Source organism: Lynx canadensis, chromosome D1, assembly GCF_007474595.2.
Source record: "Lynx canadensis isolate LIC74 chromosome D1, mLynCan4.pri.v2, whole genome shotgun sequence".
NCBI lineage: Eukaryota > Metazoa > Chordata > Mammalia > Carnivora > Felidae > Lynx > Lynx canadensis.
In genome coordinates, this window is record NC_044312.2 from 11,726,111 (window position 1) to 11,751,957 (window position 25,847).

The window sequence follows — 25,847 nt, forward strand, 5'->3', positions numbered from 1 at the left end:
TAGCAGCCTCCTGTGTAGTTTTGTCCACTGTCTCTCACCACCTGCATTCTGTTCTGCCCACAGTAGCGACAGTGAGGAGTCAGAGTTCATCACTGCTCTGCTCAGAACCCTCAGTGACTCCCTCCTCTGCTCCTAGAATCCCAGCCCCTCGGGCCTCCTGAGCGCCGTGAGCACACCAAGCCCACTCCCACGTTGGGGCCCTTGCTCTGTGCTTTCCTCACCTGGAGTGTCTCCCCCGAAGCTGCCTGGCTCACTCCATCACCTCTCAAGTATCTGGCATCTGTTCCAACCTCCTCCCTCGGGCGAGGCCTAAGCAGCACAGTTTATATTGTGCCCTGATTCTCCCATCTCCTCTGCAGCAATTCGGCCATGCCTAACCTTGCTCTTGTTTCTATCACGGTGATCACCACCTAATGTGTTCTGTAAGTTTAGTTAACTAGTTACTTTTCCACTTTACTGCTCTTTGTGTGTCTTGCCTCACGAGAATTTAACTTCCACAAGCCCAAGGCTCTGTGTCGGTTTTACTCATTCTTTTATCTCAAGGGCCTAGAACAGGGCTACACACACAGTGGGTGTTCAACTAACGTCTGCTCAGGGAACACAAGCACACCCATTCAGCCTGGGACCCCTTGGCTTTGTGAGCATCTTATGTCTAGGGACACATTCCTCCATTCCATCTCTACGACCACGTCTGAGGTCACATGCAGGATGTATCAATTCCGGAGAAGCGGCCAATTCTCAGATCACAAATTCGGAAAAGCCCGCTCTTGGACTGCAACCTGTCTTCCAGCGTTACTGATCCAATTACCCAGAGGACATCTGTTCTTTGACTTTGTCAAAGACCCAAGCCAACGGACTCCCTTCTGTTCTGCCTGACCACCAGTCCCTTCCTGTCTCCAGCTCTGATTCCATGGTCTTTAACCATCCCCCATTAAATCCCCAAACTGCCCTTGGCATCAAACCCAGCAAGCCCCCAACCTAAATAATGTTCAGTTTCCACCTAAGAGTCTCAGAGCGCTGCTAAGAGAAAGTCCCGATAAAAACAGGCCATCCTGACGTCAGTACGCATTTAAGGTCAACACCCTCAAGCAGACCTTCACATTCGCAGAAATCCTACTACTGTGTTCTGGTGCCGACTGGCCTCACTGTCCACAGCAACCGCCCCTTTAACCCGACGCCATCCCTTCTCCAGGGACTCAGAAGAGGGCTGCTTACCTCACAGAGACAATGATCTGAAGCCACCAGCTGTAATCTGCAATGCGCCTTTCCTCCTTCTCCTCTCCCCTATTACTCCCCTGCCCTTTTCCTACTCGGGCTGATCCTCCCTCCAGGCTCTAGATCCTGTCTTCTCGGCTTTCTCAGAAACCTTACTTTGTGATCCTCTCTGTGCCTTTTTTTTTTTAATTTTTTTTTTAATGTTTATTCATTTTCTGAGAGAGAAAGGGACAGCGTGGGCAGGGGAGCGGGAGAGAGAGTTGAAATGTGAGGATCCAGAGTGGGCTCCGTGCTGACAGCGAAGAGCCCCCTCTACGCCTTTCAATATGCCCACAGGCGAGAAGGCTGAGGAGGGTGGGAGGGCAGGCAGGGTCCTCAGCCTCTCCCCCCTCCTCTCGGAAAGGGACGACTGAGGTCCCGAAGTCCACATTCCTTCCTACATGCTAACCCTCAACACAGATGCCTGCCATCTTTGTGAAATGGAAGATCAGCTCACTTCACTGCTCTAAACCTCCAATACTTTTGCACTTTCCTAAGTCCTCATTGTGATGCTGAGCACCCCCCGCCTCACCTCCACTACCCTTCTGATATCATCACTGTCTGTTTCCCTGCCCATGAGCACTCATTCTGCCTTCTTTCGATTTCTCAACACCATTAACAACTCCTAAACCTGGGTCTTTTCAATCTTGCTGTCCCTCTGCCTACCGTGCCCTTTATGTAAGTATAGGCGCATCCACTCACCTCCTTCAGGTCTGCTCAAATGCCCTCCTTTCCAGAGAGGCCTCTTCCTGCCCAGCTCTCTTACCCTCACTCATCTTTATGGCACTTCTCACCACTTGATATGTATAATTTACTGCCCATCCTGCTTTTTTCAAAGTAAATCTCTGTTAACGACTTTCCTTTATTCACGCTGTTTCCCCAGTGCTAACACAGGGCCAGGCACAGAGTAAGCTGCAAGAATCTGGATCCTACGTGTGGAAAGGGAGGCCTCCGTTTTGGCTGAGCCGCTGGGGAGAGGTCAAGTATCACAAAGGGGAAGACTGGAGGGGCAGGATCAGGTGCCACCACTGTGGCCCTATTAAGTTTTAAGATGCCTGGGAGGTACTTCCAGAGAGGCAACACTCTCGAGGGGGGAATTCGTCAACTCCGTGGGCTCTATCACTGTGGTCTATAAGCCACTGACTCCTACAGTGGCATGTGTAGCCCACATCTTTTTCCTGAACGGCAGATTCAAGTCAGTACCGGTTTATTACGCATCTCCGTGTCGCACCTTAAACTCAGCATGTGTAGAACCGAACTGAGATCCCCCTCTTCACACACACCCAAATATTCCTCTTCCAGCATCTAACCATCCTATCATCCACCTAGTTTGTCAAGCTAGAAACCCTGGAGTCTTTCTCGGCGGGTCTCGTGCATATCCCCTCTATCCAACCTCTCCCCCAGCACCTGTAGATCTGATCTCCTGCATAACTCTAGAAAGCTTTTCTCTCCTTCCACGGCTATACTGCTTCCCTTTTCCAGGCCGCCATCTTTTCCTGCCTGGGTATCTGTGTCCCAAACTGCTTTCTCCTTATTAACTCTGCTGTAATACGTTTTTCAGTCAAAATGCTGATCCAAACCACCTATTCGACATATTTACAAACGAATTTGCAACCACAGGATATTTGTTTTTAGCATTGCTAATTTAGACACCACAGCATCTAGACCCAAACACAGGAGAGCAAAACACAATAATGCCATGCGGGAAAACACTAGTCTTATACCTCTGCTTCCATTTCTCTAAGCTGGGTTCTTACATTTCAACTCGAATAAATGACAAAGTTGTTTCCAGAAGACACAGTTGTTTCTTAAACACATCATACCTGAATAACAGCACTAAACCAACATGTATTGCCAACATTCTTCAGTCCAACTGGCCACCATCAACTCTCCTCCAGTCGTTGGGATTGGGATTTTCTCCCCAGACTTCACAGCGCTTTCTCTTTGAGCGTTTAGTTTCTGCAGAGGCTGCCTCGCGCATCCTATAGTGTGCCAACACACCACACAACAAAAAAAGGAAAAAGTTAAAGAACAATGTATTATATGGAGAATCATGGTCATCTTTCATAGATAATTCGAAATGCCAAGATACACTATTTCCTGGGTAATCACTGGGCTATATAGTAGCTATAACATTATAATCTAAATGAAAAGTAAGGTTTAGACATGGATGCTAATCCGTCCGTAACAGAGATTATTACCAATAAGGTCCATGATGGAACCGAGCTGACACTCAAGACTATTTATGGCTGCCGTATCAAAAGATTCAGATTTCAGCAACAGTGACCTATCTCAGACCTTGCCATTGAGAGAGGCAAGAGAGACACTCTGCTAGAGATAAGAGCCTTCAAATTGCCTAGCACACAAAACCTGGCCCTATGTTTTTCCTGAAACAACTCAGCAGTGTGAGGGAATAAACATGTCCAGAACTGACAGGCCTCCACTGGAACTAGATGTTTATGAACAATACCAGTCAATCATCAATTAGTACTAATTCAAAAAAGATATGTGTGGTCACTTCTGAGACGGGGTAGTTGAGCGTTAACTCATTTTCAAAGAGCCAACAACATAACCTTCAATGTGTACGAAGCCTCCAAGTTTATGAAGGGGATACATACTGTCAGATGTTTGTACTAGGATGGTTTTCTCTCCCTCTCAAGTGCAAACTACGAAGGCCTGCAGGCCTCTACTCAAAGACCACACCTACTCTAAGACCTTTGCCATATTTGGCTTTGTCAAAAAGTAAACCAAAAAGTAAGCTAATGGGAATTTAAATTTTCTCCTAAAAACTTCATTTGGATACAATTAAAAGAGCTTGGCAGAACTGTCCCTCAGTGGCATCCACAGCTATTACTGCCTCTGACCTACATACTATTGTGAGGAGTAAAGATGATAAATTGCATAATAACCTGTTCAGATCTCTTCCATCAGCTGAATGTTGGGGGACTCCAACAGACTCAAAGCAATGGCAGCCTGTAGGTCATCTTTGTTATCATGAGTAAGGTCTATCACTTCTGGAAGATAACAGAAATTTAATTAATCTATATGTAGGAAACAACAGCCTTCTGGCTGTACAGTAGGAAAAAAGGCAAAAGCATTTCACAAAACTAGATATGCTCCCTAGTTTCTCACGACACTGGCTTCATCTGTGGAACAAACTTTATTACTCCAGGCCAGAGGCAAATGAGTAACTCACAGCTATACGGTAACCTTAAGATTAGCCAAAAGGGCAGGAATGATAAGCTGCTGAGAGGTAATGAATCAATACCCACTTCTGCAGTCTTATTCCACAGAGTAAAATACACATCCCATATATGGAGGTTAATAGTTTATCTGTCATCATAAAAACATCAGCTAAATATCAAACACATTCAAGGAGCAGATATTTTCAATCTCACACAAACTCTTCTAGGGAATAGAAAAACATACTCCCCAGGGGCGCCTTGGTGGCTTAGCTGGTTAAGTGTCTGACTCTTAATTTTTGGCTCAGGTCATGATCTACAATCCATGGGTCGGGCTCTGTGCTGACAGCATGAAGCCTACTTGGGATTCTCCTCGCTCCCTCCCTCTCTCTGCCCCTCCCCCTCCGCTGCCTCCTTTCTATCTGTCTCAAAATAAATAAACTAAAACAAAAAAAAAAAAAAAAAAGAAGAAGAAGAAGACATACTCCCCAACTCATTTTATGAAGTCAGCATAACATCTAGATATATCCCAAACCAGTCAAGAATAGTGAGAAAGGAAAAGCAACAACATAAACACAGATGTAAAAAAAGAAGAAGATATTAGCAAATAAAATCCAGTAATCTACCCCCCAAAATCAAATAGTAACACCACGCTGAGTTCATTGCAGAATGAAATACTGAGTTAACATTAGAAAATTACCATCAAAATACACTTAAAGGAATAATCATCTTAATAGATACAGAAAAAGTACTTAATAACATTCAACTCTATTCAAGAATAAAATCCCAAGCCAACTAAGAACAAAAGAGAATATTCTTAGGCTGAGAAAGAGTACCCATGAAAAGCCCACAGCAAACTTTATACTTAATTGTGAAATGGAAAACACTTTTAATTTTATTAGTATTTTTTTTTTAATTTTTTTTTCAACGTTATTTATTTTTGGGACAGAGAGAGACAGAGCATGAACGGGAGAGGGGCAGAGAGAGAGGGAGACACAGAATGGGAAACAGGCTCCAGGCTCTGAGCCATCAGCCCAGAGCCTGACGCGGGGCTCGAACTCCCGGGACCGCGAGATCGTGACCTGGCTGAAGTCGGACGCTTAACCGACTGCGCCACCCAGGCGCCCCTATTAGTATTTTTTAAAATGTTTTATTTATTTTGAGCGGGGTGAGGGGGCAGAGAGAGAGGGAGACACAGAATCGGAAGCAGGCTCCAGGCTCTGAGCTGTCAGCTCAGAGCCCAACGCAGGGCTCGAACACACAAACTGCACGAGATCATAACCTGAGCCAAAGTCGGACGCCCAACCAACTGAGCCACCCAGGCACCCTTCGGCACAACAGTTCTTAACTGGGGGTGAATCTGCACCCTTCCCCTCCTAGGGACACCTGCCTACACCTGGAGATGTGTCTTCAGCTGCCAGTACCTGGGGGAGGGGGCGCTACTGGCATCCAGCAGGTAGAGGCCAGGGACACTGCTCAACATGCAACAATACACAGGATGGCCCTGTTCAACAAAGAATTATCTGGTCCCAAATGTCAGTAGCCCAAACATCAGAAACGCTATTCTCAAAAAAAAAAATTAAAAAAAAAAAAAAAGGGGGCGCCTGGATGGCGCAATCAGTTAAGCGTCCGACTTCAGCCAGGTCACGATCTCGCGGTCCGTGAGTTCGAGCCCCGCGTCAGGCTCTGGGCTGATGGCTCAGACCCTGGAGCCTGTTTCAGATTCTGTGTCTCCCTCTCTCTGCCCCTCTCCCGTTCATGCTCTGTCTCTCTCTGTCCCAAAAATAAATAAACGTTGAAAAAAAAATTAAAAAAAAAAAAAAAAAAAAAAGAAACGCTATTCTCTAGAATAGCTACTCGCTAGAGAGTAAACAAACTAAAAAAGTCAACCAAAGGGTAGACTGGAAGGTGGGAAGGGCTATGGATGAAAAGTTGAGCCAGGCCAGGATGCCAGGATGCCGATGGAGGAGGTGAGGAGCGGTCGGATTTACTGAAGATCCTTTGGGAGGCAGGAGAGGAAGCAAGGAGCCAGAGATGAAGCTTTGAGCCTGAGCATCTGGAAGGATAACTAAGTGGTCCTTCCCAGCGGTCTCTTTATATCCACTCTTAACTGCCCCCTCTGCTCCCCTGCCAATCTTCTCCTTTCTCCACACGGCAGCCAGGACAATCTTTAAATAGAAACTTGGTGCCTCCAGTCCCCTTCTCTGTTCACTCCCAAGGTTCCCAAATGCCTGGTGGGCGCCCACCCTGATCCAAAAGGTCTACGATGACATGACCCTTCTAGTTCCTCTTGCTTCTCCTTCAACCCTACTCACCTCCACCCGCCAGCCACAGTGTACCTGATGCACCTCCTCAACACACCAGGCTCTGGCCTCTCTCCCCTAACTACCCTCCACTCCTGTCTGACCCTATTCCTCCTGAAGGCCTCTGTTTGGAGGCCATCTCCTCCAGGAAGTCTTCCTGGACACCCTCTGCTGGATGAGAGGTCTTCTCTGGGCTTTCACACCACCCTGAAAACACATTTATTTTAAAACCAAGACAAAAATGCCTACCATCAGGACATACATTCACTGTGGTTCTGAACATTCTGGCCAGTTCTTACAATAAGACAATAAAAGGGGAGCTTGGGTGTTTCAGTCCATTAAGCACCCAACTCCTGATCTTGGCTCAGGTCATGATCTCACGGTTCAGGAGTCCAAGCCCTGCATCAGGTTCCAGACAGCAAGCACAGAGCCTGCTTGAGATTCTCTTTCTCCCCCTCTCTCTGCCCCTCTCCCGCTCACACACACTCTCTCAAAATAGATACATGTTTTTTAAATAAATAAACTCATGCAACTGGATAATAAAAAAAAACAAAAAACAGGCCAATGTTAAAAACAGGCCAAGAATCTGAATAGACATTTCTCCAAAGAATATCTACAAATGGCCAATAAGCACATGAAAGGATGCTCAACATCATTAGCCATTAAGAAAATGCAAATCAAAACTACAATGTGCTATCACCCCGCACCCACCAGGATGGCTGGTATCATAAACAGACAAAACAGGAAAATAACAAGTGCTGATGAGGATTTGGAGAAATTGGAGCCCTTGTGTGTTAGCTGGAGAGGACACAAAATGGTGCAGCTGCAGTAGAAGTTTGAAGGAACCGACTCTGGCAGCCCTTCAAAAAGTTAAACATACAAAGCTTTAGGACATTGGACTGAGCAAGGATTTCTTAGGCCACCAAAAGTACAGGGAACAAAAACAAAAATTGGCAAATGGGACAAAAGCAAACTTAAAAAATTTTTTTTGTGCATGAAAGGCTACAATCAATAGAGTAAATGGGGCACTTGGGTGCCTCAGTGGATTAAGTGTCTGACTTCGGCTCAGGTCATGATCTTGCAGTTCGAGGGTTTGGGCCCAGCATCGGGCTCTGTGCTGACTGTACGGAGCCTGCTTGGGAACTTCTGTCCCCCTCTCTCTCTGCCTCTCTTTCCTCTCCCATGTGCGTGCGCACACTCTTTCCTTCTCTCCCTCAAAAATAAACATAAAAAAAAAAAAGATGTAAATAGAATAAAAAAGCAACTACTGAATGGGAGAAAATATTTACCAATCACGTATTTGATAGAAGGGTTAATATCTAGGGGCGCCTGGGTGGCCCAGTCAGTTAAGCGTCTGACTCTTGGTTTTGGCTCAGGTCACTGTCTGGGGTTTCATGAGTTCGAGCCTCACGTCGGGTTCTGTGCTGGAGCATGGAGCCTGCTTGGGAATCTCTCTCTTGGCCCCACCCCCACTTGCACTGTCTCTCAAATAAATAAATAAAGGGTTAATATCTAGAACATATAAAAAACTCCTACAACTCAAACGAAAATAACCCAATTTGAAAACAGGTGAAGGACCTGAATGGATGTATCTCCAAAGATGACATACAAAGGCCCAACAAGCACGTGAAAAGATGTTCAGCATCACTAATTATCAAAGAAAATGCAAACCGAAACCACACTAAGGTATCACCTCAAACTCATCAGGATGACAAGTAAAACAAACAAACAGGAAATAAAAAGTGCTGGTGAAGATGTTGTGAAATTGGAAGGCTTGGTGAGACTGTAAAATGGTGCAGCAACTGCTATGGAAAACAGGATAGAGGTTCCTCAAAACAAATAAAAATGGGGCCACCACCTGAGCCAGCAATCTCACTGCTGGATATACATTCCAAAAGGACCGAAAGCAGGGTATCGAAGAGATAGTTGCACATCCACGTTCACAGAAGCACTATTCACAAAAGCCAAGCAGTGAAAGCAACTCAAATATCCACCGACGAATAAATGGGTAAAGAAAATGCAGTGTATACCTACAACAGAGTGTTATTCAGCCTTAAACAGGAAGGAAATTCTAACATAGGCTACAATGTGAACCTTGAAGACATCAGGCGAAGAGAAGTAAGCTAGCCACAAAAGGACACATACTGTATGATTCCACTTGAATGAGGTACTCAGAGTAGTCAGAATCATAGACAGAAAGGAGAACAGTGGTTGCCAGGAGCTGAAGGGAGGAGGGAATAGGGAGTTATTGTTCAGTGCGTAGAGAGTTCAGTTTTGCAAGATGAAGAAGTTCTGGAGATCTACTTCACAACACTATGAATACATTTAATACTACGAAACCGTATATTTAAAAATGGTTAAGATGGTAGGGGTGCCTGGGTGGCTTAGTCACTTAAGTGTCTGACTTCAGTTCAGGTCATGATCTCCTGGTTTGTGGGTTCGAGCCCCGCGTCGGGCTCTGTGCTGACAGCTCAGAGCCTGGAGCCTGCTTCCGATTCTGTGTCTCCCTCTCTCTCTGCCCCTCCCCCACTCACACTCTGCCTCTCTCTCAAAAATAAACATTAAAAATTTTTTTAAACGTGGGAACGCAAGCTGGTGCAGCCACTCTGGAAAACAGGATGGAGGTTCCTCAAAAAATCAAAAATAGAACTACCCTACGACCCAGCAACTGCACTACTAGGCATTATCCAAGGGATACAGGTGTGCTGTTTCGAAGGGACACAAGCACCCCCATGTTTATAGCAGCATCATCAACAATAGCCAAAGTGTGGAAAGAGCCCAAATGTCCATCGATGGATGAATGGATAAAGAAGATGTGGTGTACACATATACAATGGTGTATTACTCGGCAATCAAAAAGAAGGAAATCTTGCCATTTGCGACTATGTAGATGGAACTGGAGGGTATTCTGCTAAGTGAAATTAGTCAGAGAAAGACAAAAATCATATGACTTCACTCATATGAGGACTTTGTTTCAGATAAACATAAGGGAAGAAAAGCAAAACTAATATAAAAACAGGGAGGGGGACAAAACAGAAGGGACTCATAAATATGGAGAACAAACTGAGGGTTACTGGAGGGGTTCTGGGAGGGGGATGGGCTAAATGGGTAAGAGGCACTAAGGAATCTACTCCTGAAATCATTGTTGCACTAGATGCTAACTAATTTGGATGTCAATTAAAAAAAATAAAATAAATAAATAATAAATAAATGTTTTAATGGTTAAGATGGCAAATTTTATGTTATGTGTTCTTGACCACAACTAAAAAAAAAGACTTTCAACTAATAAATTATGAAGTATTGATAGAATATTACCATTTCGAAGTCTCCAATAAAGTCAAGCATCTCAGCAATAATCACCAATGACTGCAGAAGACACTAGGTCGGGGATTTTGTAATAAATAAATCAAGCGGATAATCTTCTGAACCACTAACAATTCTAACAACACAAAAGAGGACGATCAGATGTTACTTGCTTCTTCAACATGACAAAACAGAAGATCCATTATACACACAATACTACCTGTGACACGGTCGTGCCAGTTAAGCACCTAAGTCTACGGGAAAGACAAGGGACAAAAACCCATTCAAAGATACTGCAAGATTTGATTTCTTTGGACCTTAAACCGCAAGTAAAAAGAGAGAGGGGATTTATAAAGTATCTTAAAAGACATTTCAAACTATCTAATGTTTTAATGCCGTCTGTATCATTATTTTTGCAAACCAAGTGCAAGCGTGTTGTTAATGAGATGATTAAGGAAATTTCTACACTGGTCTTTGAGTGACATTAAAGAATTATTAATTTTTAATGTGTGATAATGTTGCAGCTAAGAAAACAGTCCTCTTTTAGAAAAATTAAAACAAGGAAGTTGACACAGAATTGTTACATGACCCAGTAATTCCATTCGTAGGAATGAATTAAAACAGATCCTCAAAAGAAACAGAATAGGAAACATGAAAATCCAATAACAGAGAGCTGATAATGCAGACCAGTGGGTAAGTAAAGTCTTTTTTTTTTAATTATTTTTTTTAATGTTTATTTTTTTTGACAGAGAGAGAGAAAGAGAGAGAGAGAGAGAGAGAGAGAGCAAGCATGAGTGGGGAAGGGGCAGAGAAAGAGGGAGACACAGAGTCCGAAGCAGGATCCAGGCTCTGAGCTGTCAGCACAGAGTCCAACGCAGGGCTCGAACTCATGGACTGCGAGATCATGACCTGAGCTGAAGCTGGACACTCAACTGACTGAGTCACCCAGGTGGCCCTGGTAAAGTCTTTTTAATAAAAGGTACCAGGACAATTGAGTAGCTGTATGGGGCCCAGTGAGTGCCAAGGAATCTAAAACTGTATCCTTACCTTATGCCTTGCCTCCTCCCCGCAAATCCACTTCAGATGGTTTAAAGAATGTGAAAAGCAAAACATTACAATTCTCATATCCTAGGACTGCAGAGTATAAAGGAGTTCTTAAACAAAAAGCACAAACCACAGGAAAACTGACAAATGCAACCACGATAAAATTAAGGTATTTAGCTCACACCATAGGGTAAAAACCCAAGTCACCAACAGGGAAAGATGTCTGTAATACAAATCCAAAAAGTGGGTTAATATCAAATATATAAAGTCAATATCAGTAAGATATATATCAAGCCTAAGGCTATTATCAATAAGAGAGTATCAGGAATCAATAAGAAAAAAAGCAAACAAATAGAAAACTGAGGCAGAAAACCCAAAGAGAAATTTCACTCACAGGAAAACGTGAGTGGTCAAAAGGACAAAGTTGCTCAATCTCCTTACCAATGTAAAAAAACCCTCACTGAAAACAAGATATTTTGTAACAAAAATACGGGCAATAATTTTATAATATAACCAGTTTGAGAGCAACAGGTATCCCCCAAATCCTGTTAGTGGGAGTTTAATAAATAGGTAAAAAACCTTCTGGAAAATATCATTACCTATAAAGTTGAAGATGAGAGTACCTTACTACCAATGACACTCCTGGGTATATGCTAACTACAGAAATTTTGCATACATGCACAAGAAACATGAATCAAACAGCTCACAGCAACCTTGTTTATAATAGCAAAAAGAAAAAAAAAAAAAAAAAAAAAAAAAGGAAACAACCCCAGGTCAATAAACAAATATATCACTTTCGGTATATTCAGACTATGAAATACTACATACCAGTGAAACTAAAGGAACTACAGTTATAACCTTCAATATGAACGAGTTTCAAAAAGAAAAATCTTAACTGAAAAGAGTCACTAGTACACTGACATATACAAGAATATTCACAGCAGCACTGTTCACAGTAACTCAAAACCGCAAAAGGCCCAAATATTCATTAACACCATCTGCCCCAGCTGATGGCTCCCTCCTCCAGGAAGCCTTCTTGGCTTCCAGAGTCCCATTTTCCCAGCTCTCCTGGTATTCCTCCAACCTCCCTGGACACTGTCCACCTGCTCCAGCCTCTGAGCACTGGGAGGGTCCATTGCTTAGTCACTGAACCCGTTCCTTTTTGTACACCCCCAACCCCTCGGGAAGCTCATCCAGTATCCCAACTTCACGGACCATTCACAGGTTCAAGTTTTCTCTCTCGGTAGCCGGATCGCTCCCCTGAGCCGCACGCACACTTGGATCCCCCCACTGCCTTTCAGACACTCCACTTGATGTCTAGCAGGTGCCTCAAACTCAGCACCGCCCGACGATCTCTTCACCTGCCACCCAGTCTGCTGTAGCGGTAGTTACTCCAGCATTTCTGCAGCTCGGGAACAAAACCTGGAGCCCCTTCAAGTCCCCTCTCTCTCTTTCACACACACCCCTTATCTCCGCTGTAAGCAAGTCCCCCTCGGCAGGGGCTCCTCACCCCTCCGCCACCACCTCCTGGCCCACACCGCCAGAACCCGCAAAGCCTCCTGACTGCCCCGGGGCTCCCTGCTCTGATCCATGCTTACCACCTCACCCCACAGCTCTGTTCTCAACAGAACCATCAGAATGACCTTCAGAAAACGGAAATCAGTTGAGGTCACGCCTCTGCTCCAAACTGTCCCAACGGCTAGGCCTCTAGCTAGCGGAAAAGCCAAGCGCGCAAAGGCTCAGCATGACACGCCTCCTGGTCCGTCTACTACCTCACCTCTCACTGCCCGCCGCACTCACTAAGCTTCCGCTCTGGCCTCGAGCAACTGATGTACATCCCTGTCTTAAGGCCTCATTGACTTGCTCCCTCACCTCCTTTTCACTATCTTTAGTCTTAGCCCACTTAAAATCCAATCCCCAGTGCTCCTTTTTCCATTTCTTTTTTTTTTTTTTAACTTTATTTATTTATGAGAGAGAGGGAGGGAGGGAGAGAGAAAAGACAGCAGGGTAGGGGCAGAGAGAAGGAGACAGAGAATCTCAAGCAGGCTCTGTACTGACAGCACAGAGCCCGAGGTGGGGCTCGAACTCACAACCTGTGAGATCATGACCTGGGCCGAAATCAGGAGTCAGACACTCAACTGACTGAGCTACCCACGCGCCCTTCCTTTTTCCATTTCTTTCATTCCATCCTTTACTTTTCCCTACAGTGGTCACCACGTTCTGATAGGCCACATAATTTACTTACTGACTTGTGGGTTTCCCCCACAAGAAAACAAGCTGCATGAAGGCAGGGATTCTCGTTCTTCTGCTCATCTCCAGTACCTAAAAGAGTGCTTGGCACATAGTAGGTGCCCATTAAATAAGTGCAGAATGAATGAATGAATGAATGAATCCATGTAATTGCTCAGAATTGTGCCTGGCACACAGTGATGGTTCAATACTTAGCAATTATTAGCATTATTCCCGCAGGGTTGATGTGATTGGTGGGCAACCCATATACACTCATCTCTTACATTCTGCTAGTTCGGAGCAGGATACACGGAGATAGGATACACCTACTTGCTAATACTTCTTTGCTAGCAGCTCTCCCCTCTACTTCAGATGGTTCCGTAGCAACAGTGTCTTGCCCGGGTTCTTTAACCCTTTCTTCAGTGAGGAGGCTGACCGCCTGGGTGATGTCACCATTACTGGCCTAATGAAAGAGAAAACACAGACATTTCAAAAGTAAAGCATCACAGCATTTAAAATAAACAGTGAGTGAGTTTTTTTGGTTTAACTCCTGACTACCCTGGTGACATTCTGAGTAATTCAAGGCATGAGGTAGCAAGGAGAAGAGAGTATGGTGGAGGACAGCAAGGGTACTACGCTCAAAGCTTGTATCAAATGGTTGGCTCCAGGAAGGGAGTTGCCATGTTCTGATTTCCCACAACACACAGAGAAGAATGAAATCTTGCTGGAGATTTGTTCTCACTGCTCTGGAAGTTACTGCTCCTGATTTTACAGGCTAGCAAAGGCATGATGTATCAAAAGGGGCTGACAGTTAAAACAGAGATTCTAAAGGAAGTCAGCCTCTACAATAAAAATGTTAGGCAGTTACCATATTCGATAGTGGTGACCATACTTCTGTCTGCTTTTAACTTTTTATTAGGAAAACTTTCTAACATACACAACAGTAGAGGGAATGTATAATTGAACCCTATGCACCCGTCACTCAGCTGCAACAATTATCAAGTCATGGTCGATCTTGTTTTGCCTAACCTCTCCCAGACACTGTGAAGCAAATCCTAAGCTTTTCTTTTAATTTTTTTTAACATTTATTTGAGAGAGAGCGCACGTGAGACACAGTGAGAGAGCATGGGGGAAGGGCAGAGAGAGGGGGAGAGAATCCCAAGAAGGCTCTGCGCTCGAGTCCGATGCAGGACTAGAACTCACAAACCACGACATCATGACCTGAGCCGAAATCAAGAGTTGGATGCTTAACTGACTGAGCCATCCAGGCGCCCGACAAATCCTAAGCATCTTATCAATACATCAGAATGTATCCTTTCAAAAATATAACCCACAATGCTATTACCACACCTTAACAGTAACAAGTGTTTTGGGGTGCCTGGGTGGCTCAGTAGGTTAAGCATTCGACTTTGGCTCAGGTCATGATCTCGCGGTTTGTGAGTTTGAGTCCTATGTTGGGCTCTGTGCTGACAGCTCAAAGCCTGGAGCCTGCTTCGGATTCTGTGTCTCCCTCTCTCTCTCTCACCCACTTACTCTGTATCTTTCTCTCAAGATTAAATAAACATTAAAAAAAATTTTTTTAAATAGTAACAAGTGTTTTAATATCATATAACCAGTTCAAACTTACCTGACTCAATGATTTTTGAGTTTGTTTGAGTCAGGATCCATATAAAGGCTATAAAACGCAATTGGCAGATGCGTTTCTTAAATCTCTTTTGCTCTGTATGGTTCTTCCCAGTTAAGTCTCCCCCATCCTCAACATCCCCCCACCCTTATAATTCACATGGAGAAGATACTGGGTGATCTGACCCGTAGAGCTTCCGTCCCTGTATGCACTTTCGTTTTGACATAAAAATAGCTTGACTTGACATAACCATGATATGGACAACTATTTTAAAGCCTGTTGACTAACAGCGGTCTTGAAACTAACCTTCAGAGCTTCATGAAGAAAGGAAGGGTCCTGAATGCCTGTGATTTCTCTTAGTTGGTTTAACAGCATTTGGCAGCTCTGTATTTGAGAGACAAAAAAAAAAAAAAAAAAAAAAAAACCAGAGACAGGTCAGTCAGAAAGTAAACCTGGATACATTTCAAGAATTTAAGTACAAGCATCTTGGATAATCAGGCTTGAGACTTGCATATTTTACTTTAAGGAACTGACAAACTCCAAGCAACACAGTATTGACTGTCAGACACATTCTAAAATGCCAAATTTATTTCTCTTGTAAAAGGTTAATCATGAAACATGCTTTTGGTACTGGTGGGAAATATATTAGTAAACAGTAAAACTATTAAGTACGTAAAATATTTAAATGTAGTAGTTAGCCCTCGTAGTAGCTAAAGTGCCTGAGGTTTTTCTTTCTGTGAGTAATACATAACTGGGTCATATAAGGAGTCCAGGGAATTTGCATGGATGTGAAGATGTGCTATTTTAAGCCACACTGCACATGCCATTTTTATGTGTCATTTTTCACTGACAATAAATTTCCAATCGCGTAATTAACAAATGATACCACCAACGTCATCATTAAAACTTCAGATTTGATTGCTTAAAAAGCAGAGAGAGAACCAACATTTTCTGAATTGTAAATAAAATTCCAGAGGGAATAAACTATGGAAGCCCTTGTCTTCATTAATCAGAATCATGGAAAAACCTATCTTGTTAACTTCCAGCTACCACAAGATCAGTTTCTAACTCCTTTACAGCCTTCAAGTCTTCATTGGAACACTTTACCCTGTTTTGCACAAAGACAAAAGTTAACACAAAACACCTATTTTTCACAAGCAAGCTCGTCTAAAGAACTGGCTCGCCCAATTCTTTTAGATAGATTACTGAAAACGAAATAGTTCAAATTTAATTCAGCGAAAAGAAATCAAATTTATACCATGCCTAAGGTTGTTTTGATATTAAGCCCCAATTCAATATCTGATGCTCCCCATCAACTATCTTTCAGTTAGTAATATGTCTCCAAGAGGCAGTCTACACTCACTGTCAGCTGTAACAGAAATAGTATCCTATGTTTTTCAACAGCTGAGGGCCCAACGCAACACTTAAATATCACACAACTAGAAATAACTAACTGAAACAGACCTGCACAAGTGCTCAGAAAAGCATCAACAGTCTTTCTGCTCTGGTCATGGGCCACAGTCATAGGATAGAAATGGAACCCGATGCTGCTGAGACCAGCACTCTTGGAGGCTATGAGTCTTTTCAAAGGTAGTCACTGCCTGTATACTGGGACAGTGCTATCAGACTAAAAGGTGTCTGAATTTAGCCTTGGCAAATGCTAGCATAAGGGCTTTTAGAAAAATAAAGTGTTAAAAAGTTTTTTCCCCAAACTAATTCTTTTTTTTCTTTAATAATTTTTTTAAGTTTATTTATTTTGAGAGAGAGTGGGGGAGGGGCAGAGAGAGAGAAGGAGAGAGAGGATCCCAAGCAGGCTCTGCACTGTCAGCGGGGAGCCCGATGTGAGGCTCGATCTTGCAAACTGTGAGATAGTGACCTGAGCCCAAATTGAGAGTTGGACACTCAACCAAACTGAGCCACCGAGGCGCCCCTCAAAATAATTCCAATTCCATTTTATTTTATGTGTAAAAGTGTGTGAATCTATACATCTCAATCATACACAATTTTCTAAAGAATCAAAATCAATATGCCTCAAAAAGGGTGGAATAATACAGACCTTCCTCAAGTTATGACGGAGTTACATGCCAGTAAAGCTATCGTAAGTTGAAAATATCATTAAGTGGAAAATTCATTTAATAGACCTAACCTCCCCAACATCACAGCTTAGTCTAAGCCTACCTCAGATGTGCTCAGAACACTTACATGGGCCTACAGTGGGGAAAAAAAAATCATCCAACACAAACCTATTTTATAATAAAGTGATGAATATCTCATGCAGTGTACTGAATGCTGTACAGAAAGTGAAAACCAGAATGGTTGTAAATGTATCGGTTGTTGACCCCCCCCAAGGTAGCGCGGCTGACTGCTCCTGGGCCAGCATCACCAGAGAGGAGCATATCGCATAGCGCCAGCTTGAGGAAAAGATCGAAATGCCAAATTCAAGGTATGGTTCCTACTGGATGCATGCCACGCTTACACCAACGTAAAGTTGAACCCTCATACGTCTGTAATTGGGAGGGGGAAACGAGTGGCGTTGTTATCCCTAAACTAGAACTAACAAGGTAGCCATGGGATTGATAATCACATCTTCACCTCCAATTACCTGTGTACCAACTGACACTTTGGATTCCCAGAAAATCATGCTAGTCAGAAATAGTAGTTAACGTATGCTGCTGACTGTCAGAAAGGCAATGCTATACATGCTCCGTATGTATTAACTAATTTCAGTTTCACCCTCCTAAGAAAGCTGTGACAGGTATTATGCCGCTGTGACAGAGAACAAGCACAGGGAGGTCCCTGCACCAACACAAGGTTACTAGTAGGAAGGGCTGCTGTGAGATCTGACCCGGGCTGCCCTGCCATGGGAGTCTGCACCCTACGCCAGGCTGTATCTGAGAAGACAAGGGCAACAGGCAAGAATACCTATTTCAGGGGTGCCTGGGTGGCTCAGTCGGTTGAGCGTCCGACTTGGGCTCAGGTCATGATCTCACCGTTCGCGGGTTCAAGCCCCATGTCAGGCCCTGTGCTGACAGCTCAGAGCCTGGAGCCTGCTTCAGATTCTGTGTATCCCTCTCTCTCTGCCCCTCCTCTGCTTGTGCTCTCTCTCTCTCTCTCCCAAAAATGAATAAATAAACATTAAAAAAAAAAAAAGAATACGTGTTTAATGCAAACCAATGCAGATAATTAATTCTTGTATTTTGACCTTAGTCTTGCATCTTTGGGAGTTTTCTATCACTATTTTGCCTGCCTTACAAAACCACACCTTTGACTACTTAGTCAGACAATCAGTTCTAAAACAGGAAAGTACTGTGTCAGAGGTAAACACTACTTTTGACTGAATCTGAACAGCACACTTACTTTATGCACCACAAAGGAGAAAAAACAGTTGCCACTTAAACCAGGACACAATGCCTTCATGACAGTCCCAGGAGACACGTGAATTGGTCACACCAGCTTCCTGCAGCCCTAAAATTTCTTATTTATTTCGAGAAATACAGCCATTTCCCCCGCTTCCCCAGGTGCACTGCCTGGCATGGGACAAGCAATTCTTTTGCGTGTTTCTCAGCAACAAAACTTAATATACCTAGGGTGGCTTCCTTTCTTAGGTCCCATAAAACACTCGATTGTACCTTTGCAAGAAAATTTGAAACTGCAATCATCCCTCCAGGGACAAATATTTTGCCTCCCATAAAATCAAATTTACGCTCTGCTGTTCTGTTTCTATGCCTTTCTTCGTCCAGTTTTCTTTTTTCATTTAAATGCCAAATCACAGTGTGATCTTTTAATTTTTTTAATGTTTATTTATTTTGGAGAGACAGACAGAGACAGAGCACGAAAAGAGGAGGGGCAGAGAGACAGGGAGACACAGAATCCGAAGCAGGCTCCAGGCTCTGAGCTGTCAGCACGGAGCCCGATGTGGGGCTCGAACCTGTGAACCGTGAGATCATGACCAGAGCCAAAGTTGGACACTTAACCAACTGAGCCACACAGGTGCCCCACAGTGTGATCTTTTAAACTGAAAAGTTAACTAAACTAAAAATTCAACTAACCAACAGCACACGCAGTCAACCGCCAGGACAGTAGGAGTCAACCGCCAGGACAGCAGCTCTGACCAAGCACAAACGTGTGAAGTTAGTCTAAGTACCTCCTACCTGCTACTTGCAGACAGACAATGTAAGGAACATCTCAAGTTCAGAGATCTCAGAATGCCAAATCAATGTGAATCAGTGAAATGGTACTCAAGTATTAAATAATTCACCAATCATCATATTTAGCCATGGATTAAAGCCCCACTCCCCTTTCTCCACTTTGTAAGATAAGCAGTGGACACTAAGACATCTAGAATATAACACACACACAAAAGGAAAATAAACTCTGAGTCCCCCCTTTTTATTTATTTTTTTTTTTTAATTTTTTTTTTTCAACGTTTATTTATTTGGGACAGAGAGAGACAGAGCATGAACGGGGGGGGGGCAGAGAGAGAGGGAGACACAGAATTGGAAACAGGCTCCAGGCTCTGAGCCATCAGCCCAGAGCCCGACGCGGGGCTCGAACTCACGGACCGCGAGATCATGACCTGGCTGAAGTCGGACGCTTAACCGACTGCGCCACCCAGGCGCCCCTGAGTCCCCCCTTTTTAAAAGCTACTGGTCAAGGGGCACCTGGGTGGCTCAGTCGGTTGAGCGTCCGACTTCGGCTCAGGTCATGATCTCGCGGTCCATGAGTTCAAGCCCCGTGTCGGGCTCTGTGCTGACGGCTCAGAGCCTGGAGCCTGTTTCAGATTCTGTGTCTCCCTCTCTCTCTGACCCTCCCCCGTTCATGCTCTGTCTCTCTCTGTCTCAAAAATAAAAACGTTAAAAAAAATTAAAAAAAAAAAAAAGCTACTGGTCGGTTAAGCGTCTGACTCTGGATTTCAGCTCAGGTCATGATCTCAGGGTAGGTGAGTTCAAGCCCCAGGTCAGGCTCTGTGCTGTCAGTGCACAAAAAGTTTCTGGACACAGATGACAACTATGTAAAATCATTTTGTACAACTCCAGGAACAATACACTACATGTTACTTCAAATCCAAACTCCTGATTTTGTTCCTCAAAGGCCATAGATAACGGCTTCTACCTTTAACCTGCCCGTCATTTTCTCCTACTCAGTCCTTACCTCACAAATGCATCCTCTCTCATGCCTTCTAGTGTTAAACTTCTGTTGTCTCCAGGAATGCCCAATTCCACAGTTCAGGGCTATATTCATCCCTTCTTTTTTTTTTTTAAGTTTATTTTTGAGAGAGAAAAAGGAAGAATGAGCATGGGAGGGCAGAGAAAGAGGGGGGGAGAGAGAGAGAATCCCAAGCAGGCTCCATGCTGTCAGCACTGATCCCAACGGAGGGCTCAATCCCATGAACCACGAGATCATGGCCTGAGCCAAAGCTGGACGCTTAACCAACTGAGCTACCCAGGCGCCCCAAGGGATAGATTCATCTCGCTTCCTCCTTAAAGTCATTCCCAAGAACTCTGGTCCACACTATTCTCTACCTTTCTAATCCCCCATATTGCGGGAACAAATGAGCTTGTGAATGAAAGGGTCTAAACTGTCTTTACCCGGTATTTCTCATCATGTGGTTCTCTAACTGTTTTCAAGGGGAAATTCCTGCCTCCATAAAGGCAAGAATCATACAACATAATACCTAATTTGAACCATGCAAAGGACTGTGCTGGTAACAGTTGGGACTATCATGTCAACATCTTCTTTGTGCCCAGAACCTTAGGCGCCTCACACACACGTCATCCTTGTAACAACCCTAAAAGGTAGGAATCGTTATCGTCGTTGTGCAGATTAGGAAACTAGGGTTTACAAAATCCATTTTGTCATCAAATGTCTTGAATTAAAAAGGCCAATCAGAGATAACTATTATGAACCTGAATAACAAATTTTACAAGGATTAAGCCGTGCTCCTGACATACACAAATAACGGCTATATGACTCAGTCTCGGGACTGTTTAGCTAAACCTATGTAATTAGTTAAACAAAGCCCAAATCCTAGGAAGTGTGCTACGTTTCAGATATTAGTTTAACAGTAACAAACACACTACGCTCATTAGGATCCTACTGTATTAGTAACTCCTAGCTTTTCCGGGCACTCCTCAAGAAGCTGATTTAAATATTAACTTCACCATAACTACGAGGCAGTATACACAGCCCACACCCAACGGGAGACAAGACAAAGCCTGTGCTCCAGTCATAATGAAGTCAAATAACTAGCAAGAGCCAACAGGTTTGCATTTCCTTAGCTAAATCCACATTGTTTTCATTAAACAAAAAGTACTCTCTTTTCTTGCCCAGAGGCAGTGAAGAAAGACAGGGACACACAAATCTCTAGAAAGAAGAAACTCAAGCTTTCTGACCTCGGCCACTCAGTGATTTTGGTGCAATCCAGTCAGTCCACTTCTCAGAACTGATGTTTTCTTAAAGCAAAGACAGTAATTCATCCCACAATAAGCGATGAAAAGGACTATTCGCATAATAAACCCTAACACCTCTAATCCTACTGCAGCTAAATTTGAACTCTCTTTGATCAGATGAGGCAAATCTGTGAAATTAATAATTAAGAGTTTTATCTTTAAAACACCCAGTTTAGGGGCACCTGGGTGGCTCAGTCATTTGGGCGTGTGACTTCGGCTCAGGTCACGATCTCACTGTCTGTGGAGCTCAAGCCCCGCGTCGGGCTCTGTGCTGACAGCTCAGAGCCTGGAGCCTGCTTGGGAATCTGTGTCTCCCTCTCTCTCTGCCCCTTCCCTGTCCACGCTCTGTCTCTCTCTGTCTCTCAAGATAAATATTCGGAAAATTTTTTTGTTTCAATAAAATAAAACACGCAGTTTAGCATGGTGATGAGGAGCTTTCTAAATTATTCCATTCCTTCATACAGGAATGCTATTGTCATTCGGACATACACGTTTCCTAATCTCAACTGTCTATTCTTCCAAAGACATTTCTAAATTTGAAGCTAAGTGAATAAATGATAAATGTTCTCTTACTACAAACAACTACCAAAGTTCTTTGTAAGTATGCCTAATGAAGTCCTCTCCAAAATTAAAGACCTGCTTTTCCAATTTTAAAATGTAACTTAAGGGGCACCTGTGTGGCTCAGTCCAACTCTTGATTTGAGCTCAGGTCATGGTCACAGGGTTCTGGAGTTCAAGACCTACACGGGGCTCTGCCTGGGTGGTTCAGAGCTTGCTTGGGATTCTCTCTCTCCCTCTCTCTACCCCTCCCCCACTCCCACTGTGTCTGTCTCCCTCTCTCTCTCAAAATAAATAAACTTTAAATTTTTTTTTACATTTATTTATTTTTGAGAGACAAAGTGAGACAAAGCGAGAGTGGAGGAGGGACAGAGAGGGAGACACAGAATCTGACGCAGACTCCAGGCTCTGAGCTATCAGCACAGAGCCCGATGTGAGGCTTGAAGCCACAAACCATGAGATCATGACCTGAGCTGGAGTCAGACGCTCAACCGACTGAGCCACCCAGGTGCCCCTCAAAATAAATAAACCTTAAAAATAAAAATAAATAAATGAAACTTAAGTACCCAAGGAAAGCAAAAGTATAGCTGTAGGAATCAAAGAAAATATTTAGCAGCAACTCCAGAAATCCAGTCTGGACATCAGGGTCTTAGATGCATCCAGAGTTGGCCACTGACCCTCCATATTCCACAAAACAAGGACCTGGCCACAAAAGCCCTGGTGCCTTCTCAGTTCTTCCAGCAACAAGTCCACGTTTATTCCAACAACCCCTGTTTACTCATAACATGTCATGAGGATAAGACTTTCTATCCTTTTTAGTGAACAAAACTAAACTCTCCGGAAGAGGCTACTTCACAACTTGATACCTCAATGACGCGTCAAGTAGGTACGTGATGAAAAGGACGGTTTCAGTTCATCCCCTGGCCCATGGTTTTTAAAAAGCATTAAAAGCTTTTAAAATGTAGCCACTCTCGTGTGGCACAGAAGGGGGTTTAAACTGGAATTAAAAACCAGGAAGGAACTAACCATTATTCACTTTTCAATTTTTTCACCTCTTTTTTTTTTAAACGCACAGAGAAATTCCAATAGTAGAAAAGGATACAAAGCGGAAAGGAATTTCTCCCTTCTTTCCATCTCAGTCCCATTTCCCAGGAGTAACCACCATTAATAGTTTCCGATATCTTTCCAGAAATGGCCGATGCACATGAATATATGTCTTCAACTGGATGTCACGTCCTGCAACTTTCTTCTTTCATACTGTAGAACACATTAAGACAAGGCTTTTTCATTTCTTTGAATACGTTCCCCAATCAAGTACAAGAAATGAGGCCGGGAAACTGTTACAATAAGGACATACAGAATGCATCTTCCCAAATTAAAGAAAATGCCATGTTTAGTAATATATCGCTAAGGTCAACGGGGAAACCAGGAAGGTAAGGGCAAAGATAGAAGAAATCAAATGCACATGCCTCCAGTTTTAGAAATCTAACAGTGAAATTCGAAGTTATTATTAGGAGGGACTCTGTGTGCAGTTTCTATTTGCGATAAGCAACGGGGACTTGAGAGGTGGTGTGGGACTGGATTAGGAAAGGTTCTCAATGTCAGCATGAGGTTGGACTTGATCTGAGGAACAATGGAAAACAGGTCCCTTGGCAGGGAAAAAATAGGAAGGAAAATAAAGGTGTTTTAAGGAGGGTAATCTAGCACAGGTGAACAGCTATTTCAAGGCGAGATGAGACTACGGAAAGAAAGCTTAACTATGAGTTAGAAAGCTACCGATAAAAACAGGTGTGACTGGACAGGGAGGATGCAGGTAGGAGAACAGAGAAGGTGGGATACACAGTGAACAGCTCAAAGAATGGAGAAACGGAGTTTATTCAAATATTTGAAACTGGACACCTGAGAGAATGCTGCTGACCAATACAGAAAAGGAGACTAGGTGAGAAACCCAACCAATGTCATATACCACACTGACAGAACAATGGGGAGAAAACACACGGTTCTCTTGACTGATGCTGAAAGAGCATTTGACAAAATTCATCACCTCTTCATGATAAAAACAATCAGAAAACTAGGAATGGAAGGGAATTCCCTCAACATGATACAAAGGGCCTGTATTAAAAAGCAAAAACAAAAACTCACAGCTAATATCATACTCAGTAGTCAAAGACTGAGAAAGCCATCCCGAAATCAGGAATAAGACAAGGATGCCCACTTTCACCAATGCTACTCAACATCACATTGAAAGTTCTGGCCAGAACAATTAGGCAAGTAAAAGAAAAGCATCCAAACTGGACAGGATCTGCCTCTGTTCACAGATGACAGGATACATAAAACCCCAAAGGAGCTACATCTGCTTGTTTGCTGACAAACAATTCAGCAAAGGTGCTACAAGATCAACACGCAAAAATCAACTGTTTCTGTACAGCAGCAATGAACAATATGAAAAAGAAATTAAAAAAACAATTCCAGGGGCACCTGGGTGGCTCAGTCCGTTGAGGGTCTGACTTCAGCTCAGGTCATGATCTCGCGGTTCGTTGAGTTCAAGCCCTGCGTCGGGCTCGCTGCTGTCAGCCCACTTGCTTCAGATCCTGTTCCCTCGCTCTCTGCCCCTCCCCCGCTTGCACGCCTCCAAAAATAAATAAATAAACACCACATATTATTTTAATCCCATTTATAATATCCAAAAAAGTAAAATACCTAGGAAAAAATTTAGCCAAACAGGTGATAGACTTGTACTCTGAAAAGTATAAAACACTGTAAAAAAAAAAAAAAAAAAAAAAAAGAAAGTTAAAGAAAACGTAAATGAATGGAAAGATATTCAGGTTGATGCATTGGAAGACTGGATTAGTCACGGTTCTCCAGAGAAAGAAACAAACAACAGGGCGTGTGCGTGCGAGCGTGTGCGTGTGTGTGTGTGTGTGTGTGTGTGTGTGTATGAACACTGCATTCATTCCTAGTTTCCTGTTGGGGAGATGGGTGGGTGAGAAGTAATTTATTATAAGGAATTGGCGCTTGCAATCATGGAGGCTGATAAGTCCCCAGATCTTCAGTTGGCAGGCTGCACATCCAGAAGAGCTGGAGATGTAGTTCCAGTCTCAGGTGGAAAGCCAGAGAACCAGGAGAGCTGACAATGTAAGTCCCAGTCTGAGGGCAGGAGACCAAAGGCTCAGCTGAACAGTCAGGTAGGTGACCTTCCCTCTTACTCAGCCTTATTTGTTCTATCCAGGTTTTCAATTGATTGGATGAGGCCCACAGACATCAGGGAGAGCAATCTGCTTTACTCCCTCTACAACTCAAATGTTAATCTTATTCAGAAGCACCCTCACAGACATACAATTGACCAAATGTCTGGGCACCTCATTCTCCAGGCAGGCGGACACACAAAATAAGCCATCTCAAAAGATTTCATATTGTTAAGATGGCAATATTATGCAAAGTGACCTGCAAATTCAATGCAATCTCTGTCCGAATTCCAACGGCCATTTTTGCAGAAACAGAAAAGTGGAGCCTCAAATTCATAAGGAATTTCAATGGGCCCTGAAGAGCCAAAACAATATTGAAAAACAAAACCAAACAAAACAAAGTTGGAGGACTCACACTTCTGGACTTCAAAGGCTATTAAAAAGCTACAGGAATCATGCCAGTGTAATATGGCAAAGGACCGACATACAGATCAATGAATTAGACTTGGGAATTTAGACTTGGGAATAGACTTGGGAATTGACCATACGTCTATGGTCAGTTAACCTCTGACAAAGGTGCCAAGACCATTCGATGGGGAATAATTAGTCTCTTCAAAAACTGATGCTGCACAAGTAGACATTCGCATGCAAAAGAATCAAGTTGGACCGCTACCTCCACCATAAACTAACTCAAAATGGATAAGTAACCTAAATAT

The 25,847-nt window shown here is 43.5% G+C and overlaps 2 protein-coding genes across 2 annotated transcripts in view; both read right to left on the bottom strand.

Moving 5' to 3' along the window:
- USP28 (ubiquitin specific peptidase 28) overlaps positions 1 to 4,251 on the bottom strand; it is a 37,421-nt gene extending 33,170 nt beyond the window's left edge. The window contains 3 exon segments of the mRNA XM_030331699.1: positions 3,078 to 3,133; positions 3,136 to 3,236; positions 4,164 to 4,251. Coding sequence (XP_030187559.1) covers positions 3,078 to 3,133; positions 3,136 to 3,235 — 156 coding nt within the window. The 5' untranslated portion in view covers position 3,236; positions 4,164 to 4,251.
- The window catches only part of LOC115524921 (ubiquitin carboxyl-terminal hydrolase 28-like), a 30,297-nt gene continuing 8,615 nt past the window's right edge, over positions 4,166 to 25,847 (bottom strand). The window contains exons 2-4 of the mRNA XM_030331701.1: positions 15,246 to 15,323; positions 13,646 to 13,778; positions 4,166 to 4,268 (exon numbers count right to left, since the gene is read on the bottom strand). Of these exons, the coding sequence (XP_030187561.1) occupies positions 4,168 to 4,268; positions 13,646 to 13,778; positions 15,246 to 15,323 (312 nt within the window). The 3' untranslated portion in view covers positions 4,166 to 4,167. The remainder of the gene's footprint in view (positions 4,269 to 13,645; positions 13,779 to 15,245; positions 15,324 to 25,847) is intronic.